This window comes from Sciurus carolinensis, chromosome 13, assembly GCF_902686445.1.
Source record: "Sciurus carolinensis chromosome 13, mSciCar1.2, whole genome shotgun sequence".
Classification (NCBI taxonomy): Eukaryota; Metazoa; Chordata; class Mammalia; order Rodentia; family Sciuridae; genus Sciurus; species Sciurus carolinensis.
The window spans coordinates 72399588-72415709 of NC_062225.1; the positions used below are offsets into that span (position 1 = coordinate 72399588).

Here is a 16122-nt window from a genome sequence, read left to right on the forward strand (position 1 = left end):
CCCTGGAGCCTTGCTCTCTCTGGGATTCTCCAGTCCCCACCACCAACTAAATTAGGAAACCTGGGTGTCTGTGTGGGCAGGGAGGCATGAGAGAGTGGCAGGGCTATTCATGAATCTGTCCCACTGGGGGACAAAACAACCAGGTTTAAAAACTCCTTCCTAACACAGTAATTATGTTGGCTATTTTCAAAGAAAGAAGTTAAAATGTGCTCTTACCCAAGCAAGTATCAATAAATCTGAATTAACTCTTCTTGAAAAAAAAATGATCATTCATTGTACATTCCTTAGAACAAATGTTCCCAGTCTGTTGTCTTATGGCACTACAGGGCCTTAGAGTTGAGAGAGCACGTTTATTAACCGACAGTGCACTCAGTGTCACCCAAAGATGGAACAAGGGCTGCATGTATGTGTGTATGCCATACACTCATGTATAAATGTTTGTTAAAGTGTGTATGTTGAAGCCCTATCCCCATGTGATGGGATTAAGAGGGGGGTTCTTTGGGAGGTAATAAGGTTTAGAAAGGTCATGAGAGTGCAGTCCCCACGAGGGGATGAGAACCCTTATAAAAAAGGAAGATATGCCACAGGAGGATACAGCAAGAAGGTGGTCATCTGCAAGTCAGGAAGGACACCATCACCAAATCTGCTGGCACCTTCATCTTAGACAACTACAAATGTGAGAAATCAATTTTTGTTTAAGTCACCAGTCTGGTATTTTGTTATGGTAGTCCAAGCTAACCAAGACAATGTGCATGTGTGTGTACACATCTATGCATATGCATACACGCAGCTACGAGTATCATGCATATGCATGCATATACACACACATCCACAAGCATTCAGCATATACGTAATGTGTACATATATGGATCCATTTTCAAATATGTCTACATACTCTTGCTATTATTAAAAGCATATTTTAAAGGCATTATGAAATCAATTATTTAAAATGAAATACAAAAAGTATTACTTTCATTTCTAGGAGTCTGTGAACTATTTTAAAGATTATCTCCCACCCACAGTACAATTCACTCCTTGTGATGTACAGCTCTGTGCTTAGAATTGTGTCCACCACCCCAATCATGGCACAGAACGGTTCCATCACCCTAAAAATTATTGCCTCTTTGTAGTGGAGCCTTCCTGCCACCTCATATGAAAGGTTTTGACATTAAAAACAGGTCATCACACTTAACAAGGACTGGGTAACTGCCTCACAGTGTCAATGACCAACTACTTCATAATTTTAAGTCACCTTTTTTATATACTGGTTTCTTCTTCCATTGAGTATTTGACATAAAAGATTAAAGGGGAAGGAAACTGAAACAAAAGGCTAGGAACAATTAAAGACCTGGTAGAAGTAAGACTTAAAGGCAGTCTAAAGAAAAAGGTACTAAAATTTGATGATACACTGAATATAGGTGGAGTGGGGAGAAATATGCCTGGGAGATACTGAAGAAAAACTGAGTTGGATAAAGCTGATGAGAGATCATCTGTGAGGACAAATAATGAGCTTTGCTTTTAAGCAAGAGAATGATGAGATCAGATTTGTGGTTCTTCTCTTCTCTTCTCTTCTCTTCTCTTCTCTTCTTTTGGCAGTACTGGGGATTGAACCCAGGAGTGTTCTTATCACTGACTATATTCCAACTTTTTAAAAATTTTTATAATTTTGTGGGGCAGTTATCCCAGTCCCAGTTAAGTGTGATGACCTGTTCTTAATGTCAATGTCACCTTTTACATGAGAGGGTAGGAAGGCTTGACTACAAAAAGGCAGTAATTGTTGGTGTGATGGAAAAGTTTTTATCTTTTTTTTTTTTTTTTTTTGAGATAGGGTCTCACTAAGTTGCAGAGGCTAGCCTTGAACTTGCCATACTCCTGCCTCAGCCTCCTGAGTATCTGGGATTACAAGTGTGCGCCACCATGCTCTGCCAGATTTGTGTTTTAAAAAGACATCTCTCTCTCCCTCCCCCACCCCCTTTCTCTGTAACGTGGCAACTAGACTGAAGTGGGGAAAGAGTAGATGCTGGTAGAGCAGTTAGGTGTCCAGTTAGAGATATGTGATCTCAAAGGGTACAAGTTTAATCTAAAACCAAGAAGAACTAGAAAGAGTTTCAACAATTATGCAACTAGAGTATTCCTAGAATACCATTCAGAGTGCACCCACAATCCCAGTTTTCAATTCTTGTGGAAAACCAGAACAACTGAGACACAAAGTTGGCAGACAATATGGCTGACTAGATAACCTAGAGATTGTCTGCTACAGAACACCTAAAAATACTGGGCAAAAATTTTAAAACAAATATAGTTACATTCCCCCCAAATGAAGGAGAATCCCCAAGAGTATGGAACCTTGGCTGGGCCCCAATATGGTTCAGGTGGCTGGACACATGGCACACAGGGAGCATGAGTGTGGTGGGCACTGGCACTTCTCACCCAGGACAAAGTAGCAAGCAAGACAGCCCGTCCAGCAATGGGGCATGAAGGGAATCTTAGCTCTGCTTCAGGACAATCACTCTGGCAGAGTAAGCCACACAGACGCCTGAAATAAGGCTGCGAGAGGTCAATGTGGAAGCGAAATCAACTGGCAGTTGTTTAGATGGGAAACGACGCAAGAGGAAGGTCAAAACAGGATGCCTTGCTTTCATGGCTGGAGTCACTAGAAGGATGATTAAAATGCCACTAATAAAAATAAAGAACATAGGAGAATCTGGGGCAGGGGAGATGGGCACCATTAGATGATAATTTGTACTTGGGAATATTAGATTTGAAACTACACTGATATAGCATGTGACGTATAACAAACATCAAAGATGCAGAAATCTAGAACAAGGATCCTTAAATGAGGTGCACAAATTGGCTTTAGGAGGGTATGTTATTCTCACAACTAAACATTTTGCTTCTGTAAAGTCCATTGCTCTCATCAGAATTTCAAAGAGGTCTGCTCTTTAAATGTTTATCAGTTTGTCTACGTTCAATCTTTGGTGCTCAGCAGTTTCATTACGATGCTTCCAGGTGTCAATTTCTTTTATTTAACTTGTCTGAAATTCACTGTACTTCCTCCCTCTGAGGGTTGGTATCTTTCATCAGGTCTGGGACATTTTAGGGCATTTCTTCTTCCATATTCTAATTTCTCTGCCCCTATCTATACAATGGCAAAATGTTTTTGTTAACTGCTGCTTTACATCTCAGACTCTCCAACAAAGGACATTTTCTTATTTGTAAATAAATACAAATAAGCAGTGACTGCATAAAATACCAATGACTATTTAGAGTTTTGCTGTTGAGAAATAACGTTACACTGAAAATCATAAATGTCTCATCTTCGTTATAGGAAAAAACTGCTAAAAATCCTTGAGCTGTTTAGAAGAAAAACGTTAGTCTTGATATTTTAAATGAAGACACAATACATCTTATAGTTTTATACTAATCATTATACTGTAGAGAGGACAGTAGCACTTAAGAGAAAGAAGGCCCAGAACTGCCACTAGATAGAAAATAAATCAAAAACTAAACTTAAAGGTCCAGTAAGTTTAAGAAAAAAGAACCAATGAGTTCTAAGTTATCACAGATTTACACACATATTTCTAAATGTGTATTTTCTGCCTGAAAAGAAACCTACATAAAAATACTGAGCCATCACTAAGTTAAGCGGCTGGTGAGGTGGGAGTTCTACATCAGAATGTTCCCAAAAATATGGTATTTGGGGGCTGATTTTTCTCCCCCAACTAAATTCTGTTCTACTTCTTTTTTTGTAATGTTTCAAAGCCAAGGCTAAGCTCTTGATCTTTTGGGAAGCACAGGCAAGACAAAGGACCAAGCTCACTAATGAAAACTTGATAAACTTTTCCAAATCCATTCTAAGTCACGAAGAACCCTTTTGGCCTTGCTCCCAGACTAGTAAAAGGAACATCTCAACTCCCGAGGGGCTAAGAGAGCTCTTCCCACCAAAACCAAATGCACATCTCCCTTGACAGCCGGCTGTCTTAGCATACTCTGGACTGTATATTTATCAAAGAGGGGAAAAAACCTCTCCAGGAGCACAGTATTTATTGTAGGATTATCTGAGTGACTCAAGTAAACATGAGTAAGGCTAAATTAAACCATGTTTACTATGATGTTCTATCACTTATTTCCTGACACAAAATCACCTCAAGAGATGTAGGAGTCTCTTTTTTTGAAACAACTGATAGAGGATTTTTTTGAAGGCAAGAATTACATTGTCTTTCAAATCTATCTGTACTCAGTTATATAATTTTTCTGATTATTCTAAATTCTTTTGAGCATCTAACATGAAAATATTTCATTATGTTAAATGTTGAACAGTACATTTCAGTAAAATAATGTATTAGATTTGTTTATTTAAAATAGTTAAAAACTATTTTATTTGATTTATTTGAATTTGATATCCTTCCTCATAATTTTTAGGATTATTTTCATTTTCAGCTCCCTTTACCTTTTTGCAGGCCCTTCATCAAGTTCCAGTTTATCCCAGCCTCTGCGGATTACAGGCTCTCCAAACGTCTCAAGAGAGACACTATGGGGTAAAGGCAGGGGAAAGGAAGCAGAAGATGCCATAATAGGGGAGATGATAGGTCTCATGAGATCAAAACCACATTCACCACCTCCAGGACTCAGCTGAGGAACCACCTGTACCAAATGAAGTTCCATTTCTCAGAAACAAGACCAGAGGACCATGAAGGAAACTAACCTGCTGATGAGCCAAAGGCATAGCAACAAGAGACAACCACGGAGACCACTTGCCTTTCCAGGCACATGGCTCCCAACTATCTATCTCTCTGGGGAGTCTCATCAGTGAGAAATGGGCTGAGTTCTGGCAGGGCCCAAGGCAGGGCCAGCTTGGCTTGGTTCATTGGTCCCCAACTGATGGAGACTAACCCTCAAGGAGTTTATAGTCCAGGGAGATAGGAAGATAAGAGAGGCAACAACACAGGAGGGAAAAGTGTTGTCTCACTGGGGAGGCAGGCAGTGGTGGTCAGGAAGGTTCCATGGAGTAGATGGTTATTGAGAAGCCCTAAAAGGATGGGCAGAACTTTGACAGAGCTGGCAGGAGCAGGCTGTGTACCAGTCCAACTGACCAGAGAGGGGCGCACTGATGGTTTTGAGCAAGGACATTTCATGATGGGAACTTACTTCAGGAACAGAGGCAGTTCTGTGCTGGAAAGGAATAAAGTGGAAGTTAAAACTGGGATTTAACTGGAAGCTAAACCAGAAGAGATGGGAAGTTAAAATGCCATCAGGGAACATGGCAACTGAAGGACTGAACCAGGTAATGCCAGTAAGAATGATGAAGAATGAAAGACGATGTGGAGAGATGATTTCTAGTACCAAACTACTGACTAGCTCAGAGTAGGAGGGGTGTGATAGGTGACTGTGAGGGGCAGCATCTGAGCACGGAAAACAGGAAGAGTGACATGAAGAGAAACAGAGTGCAAAGAAGAAAGGTTATTAACTTATTGGGGGAATGATGAGTTTAGATTTAGACAACTTGAATTGGAGGGACAACTGAACATGTGGACATTTTGATCATGTGGCTAGAAAAGCAGATCTGTGAGTTTGGAGAAATGGGAAGTTGGGGGTCATTCCCAAAAATGTAAGGCCTTGAAAATGGTCTAGGGATACAACTAGGGGACACAAGTTAGCATAACTTAATGAATTGGAAAAAAAAAAAGTAAGGCAGTAAAAGAACCAGGAAGGGTCTAACAACGCCATGTTATAAAGGGGAAAAAGACTATCTTATAAAACACATGCTAGGAATACTATCACGAGAATCAGAAAGGAGGGTAAATGAAAAGCAATTTGAACATTTTAAAGTACTAAACAAATACATCTTCATTATGGTAACAGAACTACATATTTAATCTCTCGAGAAGCCATATTACATTTGCAGAGTTAGGCTTTCCAAAACGTCAAAGGCCCGTCTTCATCAAGCCAAATGAAAATGTCTCCTCCTCCCTCAACCGCCTACAGTATTAGTATTTTCTTCAGTAGTCACATAATTCAAGATGCACTGAGCATTCAACTGAAACTTCTCTACCTGCTTTACAGAAGAAGAAATAAAGCTCAAAAAGGTTAAATAATTGAACCAAGACTGCCAGTCAGTCAGTGGAGGAACAGAGGCTTCTGATGCCAAATCTTATCGTGACTGTTTTATTAAATGACAACTTGGAACTTGCATATTTGTTCTTCTCCCCCTTACCATATGATAAACAAATTAAGGCCATGGGCCATACTGCACTTATCCTGACAGTCTCCGAAGCACCTAGCAAAGGACCTTATGCTTGGCCAATTCTCACTAGGCTGTGGCTGTTTCGAGAATGAGCGCATACATGCCTGAAGCACGCAGGCCTCTCTAATAGTGAGCATTTATGGGCTGGTAAACTGAGCACTTATTTCCAAGGCAGACCGTAACTTAACAACAAAAAGTTCTAAAAACAAATTCTGTACTTGTGAAAGATGCCACCTGGCCTGCCTCAGGGGCTGAAGTCGTCTTTTTATGCACTGAGTGGGAACAGCACAGGGAGTGACGATGCTGGCTTCCTTCAAACCACTCCCACAAACTGGCTGGAGCCAAGAGGGCCCACACCTTGCAGAGCGGGGGGACTGCACAGTCTCTGATGCCCATTTAACCTCTGGGTTCACTGTGGGAACTGCCAACAGTCTGGGAACAAGGGAGAGGTAGGGCATGTTTAGTGCCAGCTCTGATGGTGTAACCTTAAAATCCACAGCTTTTCTGCCAGGAAAGAAAAGGCAACTGGTTTAGAAGCTATTTTTTTCTTTTTCCTAATATCAACCAAAAACTACTCTGCATCACTGACTACTAGTTCCTTCCTTTCTTTCTTTTTTATTTTGCATAAGTCACAATTTGTTATATTCAATGAACAGAACTTAGAGGCTAATTCAACTGGCTGATTTTGTGTCTTTGGAAAACAAATGTATAAAGCCTGAAATATGTTTATTTCATAAATGTCCCTTGCGCATGAAGAACACAAAGTTCTTCTCAGAACCACTGACTCTGCAAGCCATACTCATGTACAGTAGGAGAACAGAAAACAACAGGTATCTCAACACTACATGGGCAGCAGCCACGTGTGACAGAGCTGTCATAGGCACCAGACAGCTATTCCCAGACCCTGGGTGAACACGGAGACTTCAGAAGTGGGACTGTATTTCAGAGCTTCATCAAACTATAATATATTGGGAAATTTTTTACCAGTGAATCCAACAGATGTTACATTTCATTGGAATTGACTAATCTGGGACATTTGGTATTCATGTCTTTAGAAATCTTTGGGATATGACAAATTGATTCCTTTTCTTTCTTACATGTGATGACAATAACTAAAGACTTTTTCTTTTCCTATTTGTGGGACTAGTTCATGTGAGTATAATATCCTTACCCACTGTAGAGACAAGCGGGGGCAGAGCGTTAATATCTAGACCAGAAAGGGGTTCCTCCTAGTTCAAGATCTCTCTCTGCCTGTGCAGAGAATGCAAACCTTCTCCTGACAATTTTTACCTAATGTGGATTAGGCTATTGGTCCCCCTGCAAACCCCTGCATAGGGCTTGGGACTTTCTAGAAAGAGGCACTGCAGAAGTCAAAAGAAGCACAAACTTCAGTGAAGGCAAGAGGTGGACATCAGCTTTGGGCAGGTCCACATGGAATGCTTTCCCCATGAGTCCTAAAAGAACTCTCTACAGTTGAGTCTATAGCCAGTGCTTGGATAGCAGAGAGTTGACCAGATAGCATAAAACCCAGGTAACAAAACAGAGCTTAACACCATCAAAGAAGGTACCAACCACTCTTCACTCAGTTCTTAAAACCTATCCCACGGCCCTCCTGAAATGTCACTACTTCTGTTCTATGCTCTGAATTCTGCATTACAATACTTCCCCTTTATCCATGGGGAATATATTCCAAGACCCTCAGTAGCATGCCTGAAACTACAGATAGTACCAAACCCTAAATACACTGTGTTTTTTTCTATTCATGCATACCTATGATAAAGTTTAATAAGACACAATAAGAAATTAACAATAACTACAACAGAAAGATCACAACTTTTACAGCTCGAGATGTAACAGACAAACTAGGACAAATTTCTTTTTTCCTTCTTCACAATTTCCCAAATAGAAGATTTGTTTTTATTGTAGATCTTAGAGACTTTTAACATACAGCTTTTTTATTCCCTTTAAGTTGAGAACATTCACCTTTTTATTTAAGGAAAGCACCTGTAGCTTCTTTTTGGCATATCTGAATTGCTGGTGTCACTACTCTTGCACTTTGGGGCTATTATTAACTAAAATAAGGGTTGCTTGGACACACCCACTGATACCACAATAGCCAATCTGGTAACCAGTCGACAGCTAGTAAGTGATTAACAGGCAGGTAGCATATACTGCATGAAAACGCTGGATGAAGGAATGAATCACATACCAGGCAGAACCCAGCAGTATGTACAAAATTTCATTATGCTACTCAGAGTGGTGTACAATTTAAAACTTATGAGTTGTTCATTTCTGGAACTTTCCAGTTAATATTTTCAGACCACAGCTGACCGCAGGTACCTGAAACCCCAGAAAGTGAAACTGCAGATAAGGGGGAACTGCTACAATAACTTTAGCAAAGATGTAAGCCCTTACAAAGCCGTACCCCAGACTTACTACTTTTCATTTTAACCCTTCTCTAAAATCTCATTTTGAAAACCTTTAATTAAGGATATAAGAACTTTTGCTTGTTTACTTTGATATTACAAGTACAGTTATACCAAGTGAATTTGTGCCAACCAGGAAAAGTTAAAGATCTTTCAGTTCAGCACTCTCCAATTTTTTTGTGTGTGAGAAATATTTAGGAACTTATAAGACTGCCAATAAGGCAATTGTTACTGTGCACTGCATTTGTGCAAGGCATTAAAGGTTTGGCAAGACTCGTTCCATACTCCAGTACCTTGCAATTTAGCAAAAGATTTTAAAAATGTATGTCACAAAGTAAAGCAATGTGGGCAGATTATAAGATTAATATAAATTCAGTGTTACAAAGAGCTCCAGGGAAGACTAGATTAATTGTTCTTGGGGAAAATGGTTCATAGAGACAGCATTTGAATAAGGCCTTAGAAAATGTATATTTCAATAAGAAAAGCAGGTTAGAGAAGGGCCTTGTACATGGAAGAAAGAACAGAGGCAAGAGAGGAGAAGAGAACTAGAAAACTTCAAATGAGCCTGGTTAAAAAAGATGGTCCTTTTGAGGGGAAGTAATAGAAAATTGATCTGGAAAGATATGCTGTAGTCAGTTCTTAACATAGAAAGAGGGAGAATATATTGAAAGGTAGATTTTAAAAATAAGAAAAAATTATTTTTATAATATATCCTCCCTTATAATTTCTCTCATTGTATCTTAGATTTTTAGAGTAAGAATATTTTATTAGCAAGTTTATTGGCAAATGAGGTGCAATATCTTCAAAGAAAAATAATCCAGCTGTTGGAAAAAAATGTTTTTCTGGTTTGGAAATTTCTTGCCTGTGGATTAATTATTCATTTCCCCTGCATCTTGAGGTTGTTTCATTAACTTTCTTTTCTCATCACCAAAACACCCTCTTAATTAACTCATTAAGGTCATACTGAGGGCTGGGGTTGTGGCTCAGTGGTAGAGCACTTGCCTAGCATGTGTGAGGCACTGGGTTCAATTCTCAGCACCACATATAAATAAATTAAAAGAGTTCATTGACAACTAAAAAAATATTTTTTTAAAAAAAGAACATCCTGAGAGGCTCTTGGAGAACTAGTATTTGCTCACTTATTTAGCCATCCTCTCCTCTTCTGCCCCAGCTTATCCCTGCCAGACACTCACTCACTCATTCACTCTCCTGCTATGAACTGTATCAGTAATAACAACAACACTAATAGCTACTACTGGCTGAGTGTTCGCAAGAGTGCCAGGTACTGCAGTTAATGCTTTATGAATAGTATTTAACATAATCCTCAAAACAACATTATGAAATAGGTATTATTATCCCTATTTTATGATGAAGGAAATAAGCTCAGAGAGGTTGAAAACTTTGCCAGCTGGTGAGCGGCAGAACCTGGGTTTAAACGTGATCCGCCTGACTCCAGACCCCTCGCCTTGTACCACTTCACTGCACTGCCCCCAACAGCCCAGCCATGGCTTCTTACTAACAGGGTCAGTATTTTCAATTCAAAAACAAACACTCATTAACCATCTGCTACTTTAAAATCCTGTTTTGATGCTGTCAGAGACATATACATGAACGAGAGAGCCTGTAGATTATTGATCTTTATAATCTCCCACATTTCAACATAAGCAGTCATGTCCTATTAGTAAGATGGGATATCCAGGAGTGGTAACTTAGAACAATCAAGGTCAGAGGGGGTGGAAATGGTTCAGCATATGAATGTTGGATGGTGACCACATCTACTCACAGACAGAAGTCAGTCAACCCTGACTAAATGACTTACAGAGAACTTTAATAATACATTTCAGTCAGAGTCTATAAAAACTCTCTCTGCTGATGAAAAATCTATCCCGTCAGAAGTTCCCAAGCAAATCTGCTTATAATCCATTTTCAATGAACCTCAGCTTCCTTTGAAGTAGAATAAGCTTCTAAAGCATTTAGCCAACAATAAGCACATTGTGAAGCCTGTTCTTATAAAACTCAATACTGATGAGTAAAGTTACTGGGTTAGAACACAAGTGAGATATCAAACTACTTCTACCATGAAGTTGGATGTTGGATAAAATTATATACAGCTATTTTTAAAAAGAAATAATCAAGTCATCTTTGTAAACTATCTACGCCCTCACCCCCTCCAGTGCTGGGAACGGAACCCAGGATTTCATGCATGCTAGGCAAGTGCTCTACCAATGAGCTATATTTCCAGACTTTTTAAATTTTATTTTGAGATAGGGTCTCACCAAATTGCCCAGGCTGGCCTTGAACTTTCCATCCTCCTACCTCAGCCTCCTAAGTAGCTGGAATGGACTGCCACGTCCAGCTTAAACTATCTGCTTTTAATATTACCTTTACTAATTTCTGAATGAATTGCCTAATTTTTTTAAAGCAACTAGTTTTGTTTTTACAAATAATTCTAATGGGCCTGGGGTTGTGGCTCAGTGGCAGGGTGCTTGCCTAGTATGTGTAAGGCACTGGGTTCAATTCTTGGCACCGCATATAAATAAATAAAATAAAGGTACATTGACAAATAAAGAAATATTTTTAAAAAACCAAATAACTCTAATGGTTACAAACATGTAAGAGTCAAGTCAAATACTGTTTAGAAATCCTCTTTAGGATATAACTATTTGATCTCTAGGGGACACCTGGAGGGAGTCACAATTTTGGACTCAATTTACCTACCTACTTTTCTCTCAACTATCTATAGGCACAATATTCATACCATAAATTACACAAATAAGACTCATTAAAATATTACAATTGCAAGCACTATTTGCAGGTACTCCTCAATCAAAACAACTAACACAACAAATTTTTAAGGAATCAAAAGAGAAACATTTAAGAGTTCACAAGTAGCAAAAGAGAGTGAAACACATTGGTTAGCAAGTGGAAACATCAGGCTATGTAACTTTAATGACGCTGACACTTACTGCTCAATTCGGGGTGACAAGTACAGCTTAGGATACACCTGGGTGGCTTCAGTGTCCTCAAAACTGACAGAAAGGAGGGCCACATCTTCTCCAGGATCTTCATTTACATCCTTAGACAGGAAGTGAAAAACATGTCATGAGTACCTGCTCTCTGAACATCATTTCAATCAACTGGCAGTCAAGCAGTGGTTGTGAGTTCCTCATATTCCAACTGAGCAGCTCAGCACATCCTTTCCATATACCTCACTGCTCTTCCTAGAGGGATGGCTTTCAAACTTTCTGCCTAAAGCCTGCCACAGTGAGGCACAAGACTCCCATCTCCTTCACTCATTCCCACATACCAGGTGGAGGAGAGGAGTGAATCTGGCATCGACAAAGAACTGGACAACAACAGTTAACAAATTGCAATAAACACCTTGTTATAAACATGCTTTACATCCTAAAACATGAACAAAAGGTTATAATACCCAGTAATCTTTTTACACCTACTTTTACAGTATTTCATAAGTTATTTAAATAGCAAAAATTCCCAGGAAACATCACCGTGAAGTATGTCACCATACAAGCAAACAGCAGGGGGGTTAGGTACACATGTTCTTCAGCAAAGTGACCTAGATGATTGACATGGGAACTAAAAACATACATTTCTTTTTCTTTTATAATGGTGCTGAAGATCAAGCCAGGGCCTTGCTCATGCTAGGCAGGTGCTCTACCACTGAACTCCATCTCCATCCCAAGACACACATATCTTTAAATGTCTAGTTAAAAGAATATTAAAAGAATTTAATACTATAAGAATATGAAAAGATCAATAATAAACATATTTGGATCAATAATGTGCCAATGCACACTTTGACCACAATAAGGCAAACTGATAATGATAAAACGAAACTTACTATAATTTATAAAAGGGAGAATAACAGCAATTGAGTATCATAACCAACTCAAGTCAACACTACGTTACACTGATGAATCTCCTGAATCAGAGGTGTGCAACTTATAACCATGTGCATGGTTTTATGATTACTGACAAGTGCCAAGTGTCTGCCCGAATTCTGAATAAGATACTGAATTGCGTGTTAATTTTAATTTGTGCATACTGAGCTTTAGTAACCCTTAAAAACCTGGGTAGAGACTCCAAGTTGAACATAAAAATTTTAAATACTTAATAGAATTGTTCACTTTCCACCCACAGGGATTGGGAAAAACTGACCTATATTTCTGGATCAGTTCACAGGTCCTCAGGCAGGTTCAGTAGCTATGGGGAATGGGGGGGGGGGGGGGCGTGTCCCAACCTGGAATTTACGACTGGCCACCCCTAAGCATTGAGAACCTCAGACACGAGGTCCTTCATCTGTCTTAAACTCCAGCCCTTCTTTCTCTGCATCCTGGGAAGCTGGTCAGCACACTCACCCCACTCAGCTCTGACATCATCAGTCTCTGCCCCTGCTGTGCCCATAAGAGGCACATGTGTGACATGTATACACAGGAACAAGAATGATAAAGTCTCTCCCATCCTAAAAACTAGAACTTTTTAGAAAGCAGCATGCTGGACTTTCCCAAGTCCTGGATTCTCTTGTCTGTCTCCTTGAAAGAGCTGGCTTTACTCTACGACCCCCTCATGCCTGAGCCCACTACACCAGCCCACTGACTCTACCATTTTAAGACTACTCCTCCAAGGGTACCCACTAACACAGCACAGCTCCTTTGTCCCTTTCTTATTTGATATTCTACACAGCATTTGGCACAGATGATCACTCGCCTCTAGACTTTTTTTTTGTTGTTTAGCTTCTAATAAATAATATTCTGGTCTTTTCCTATTTTTTCAGCTGCCTCTCCTTCGATTTCATTCTTTATTTTTTAACTCCTTAAATTTCTTCAGTTTTATGTTCCAAAAATTAGGCTTATTTTAACAAATCAAACCATATAGAAGTTTATAAAGAAATAGTTCTTCTGCTCCCACCTCACCCACCACTTTTCAAGGTAACCAATTAACCATGTGTAGCCTTGGTTTTGTCTGTGCTCATAAAAACATACACATAACTTGCATGTAAACAGCTCTTTAACCTTCTGTTTTATTTTCCCTAATGGAGTCATATTATATATATCACTCTACCAACTGCTTTCTAAATAGCCACATAACATTCTGTAGCATGGATTTCCCTTAGCAACAGACCTTCAGTAACTAAGTAATTCTTAGTTACTTCAGAGCACCACAATAAATACTCGTGTGTGTATTCATATATATATATATATATATATATATATATATATATATTATATCCTTATATTTCTTACTCAACAACTAAAACTGAGTTCTTTGGATTAAAGATTATGACCATTTTATATTTCAGTAGAATCTAATATGATCATTTTCTGAAAAATTTGCAGGAAATCACATTTGGTACCATAAATTTCAGCATCAGTATGAGAGAGCCTGATTTCTTTCACCTTGAAAATGGGATAACACTGGTCGTTATCTTTTTTTTTTTTTTTTAATCTAATGTTGGCAATTGGCGACCTGGAAGATGGGATCACAATTTAGATTCAAAGAATGAGGTTGAACAACCTTACACTTGTTTCTTGGACATTGAAATTTCTTCTGTAAATTTCCTGATCAAGTTCCTTACCAATTTTTAATATACTTGCTCTTTTACTGTTATTTAGTAGGCTTATTAGCCCTCGCCAAACACAGCTATTACAAATACCCTCTCAGTCTAGCTTTTGACTTTTTACTTTGAGGACTCTCTGTTATCACAAAAAAAAAAAAAAAAAAAAAAAAAATTAGGATTTTTACAGAGTTGAATGTGGTCAATAACCCTGAGATTATTTATATAACTATTTCTTTAGTTTTTCATCTATCATTATTTTAATTTTATTTTTACATGTAGATATGTAATACCTCTGGAATATATTTTTAGGTGGCATGACATAAAAAGTACCACTTTGGGTTTTTATCTGGTTTGGGTTTTTGGCATGTTTCCCCCCCAAAGTGAGGGAGAAGGTAGATAAGTTTCCCTGTGGAAGGTCAAGGCTGAAGACTATGGTGACAAATTGCCAACCCCTACAAAAACACACTGCAAAAATCCAGGGGCCACGAAATCTCCCTCCACCCTTTTTTGGTACCAGGGATCGAAGCCAGGGGCACTCTAACATTGAGCCACATCCCCAGCATCCCCACCATGTCCCCACATTTTTTTTTTTTTTTAAATTTGAGACAGGGTCTTGCTAAATCACAGAAGCTGGCTTCAAACTTGTGATCCTCTTGCCTCAGCCTCCCCAGGTTCTAGATTTACCCGTGTGTGCCACTGCACCCAGTTGAAATCTTTTTTAACTGGTAGCTTTATTCCACATACCTATGAATAACTTATAATTATTTCTCTTTCCTACTCTGTAACTCCCTATTCTCACTATTATTCCAGGAAAGAACAGAAATGCTTAAACAATCCACAGAAAAGGGGTGACCCTGGCTTATATCATCAACATTTGTCATCTGACATCCTGCAAAAAGCACATGAAACATTGGTCTGAATATAAAACTAGTTATTTCCAGGAGCTCATTTCATGAATTTCTGTAATATGTTTTATTCCTCTTGGTGTGGCACATGAGTTTTCCCTGAATTGGTATTTGATTCCTAATGGATACCTAAGTTTGATTTTGAGTGCTTAAATAAGCCCAAAGAGTTCCAAAAATATAAATCCACACAGTGCTGTTTCCAGTTTCTGCAGCCCTAACAGGCTTGTACATGTGTTCCCTCCCCTTTGGGAAATTAGAAAAGAAGTTCTTGTACCATGGTTCTTAGAAGCTAACATTACAGATGATTATTGTAACCACTAATGGCAGCATTTGGGAAACAGGGCATGGTTATAATGTAGTAAGGGACATTTTAAAATGTACAAGTATACATTTTCAGGGCTTTCTATCTACACCATCTGAAACTGCCACAGGCTAAAATGGGGGGAAAGATGATGAATCTGCTAAAGCTAAAGAATATTGCCTTCTACCTTTAAAAAAGCATGTCAAGGCACTCATATATTTATATATGGTGAGGCAATAATAGCCATGATCTTCTGCTCAGATGTAACAGTGGCTTTGACCTGACTATAACAGAAAGGGGTTCCTGTGGCTTCTTGTGAATATTCATGTTAGGTGAGCCCCTTGGAGTCTGAGAGCTTTGGTGTTCATTTTTGCATCCCCAGTGTCTGGAACACAGTACATCAAATTGGCTGGAAAAATGCAAGAATGATGGAAAGAATGAGTAAATGAATGAAAATTAACCACTGAGCTTGCTTTTGTAATGGGAGAAATAATCTGGGTTTTAAGGTTCCAACTGGTGGAATTAAATAGAAAATGCTTTCAATTAGGAATATTTGGCAGTTTATCTTTGTAGTTCCTTAAGTCTATGACTACGTAGGATTTTATTAAAGAACATTCAAATGTGAACCATGGTACCAGCAAGGACACACTTATTCAAAAGAGTCAATA

At 38.9% G+C, this 16122-nt stretch overlaps 1 protein-coding gene across 2 annotated transcripts in view; it reads right to left on the minus strand.

Moving 5' to 3' along the window:
• Babam2 (BRISC and BRCA1 A complex member 2) overlaps window positions 1-16122 on the minus strand; it is a 404865-nt gene that overhangs the window by 168120 nt on the left and 220623 nt on the right. For both annotated transcript variants that reach the window (XM_047523282.1, XM_047523280.1), the window contains one exon: window positions 11637-11746. In XM_047523282.1, the coding sequence (XP_047379238.1) occupies window positions 11637-11746 (110 nt within the window). The remainder of the gene's footprint in view (window positions 1-11636; window positions 11747-16122) is intronic.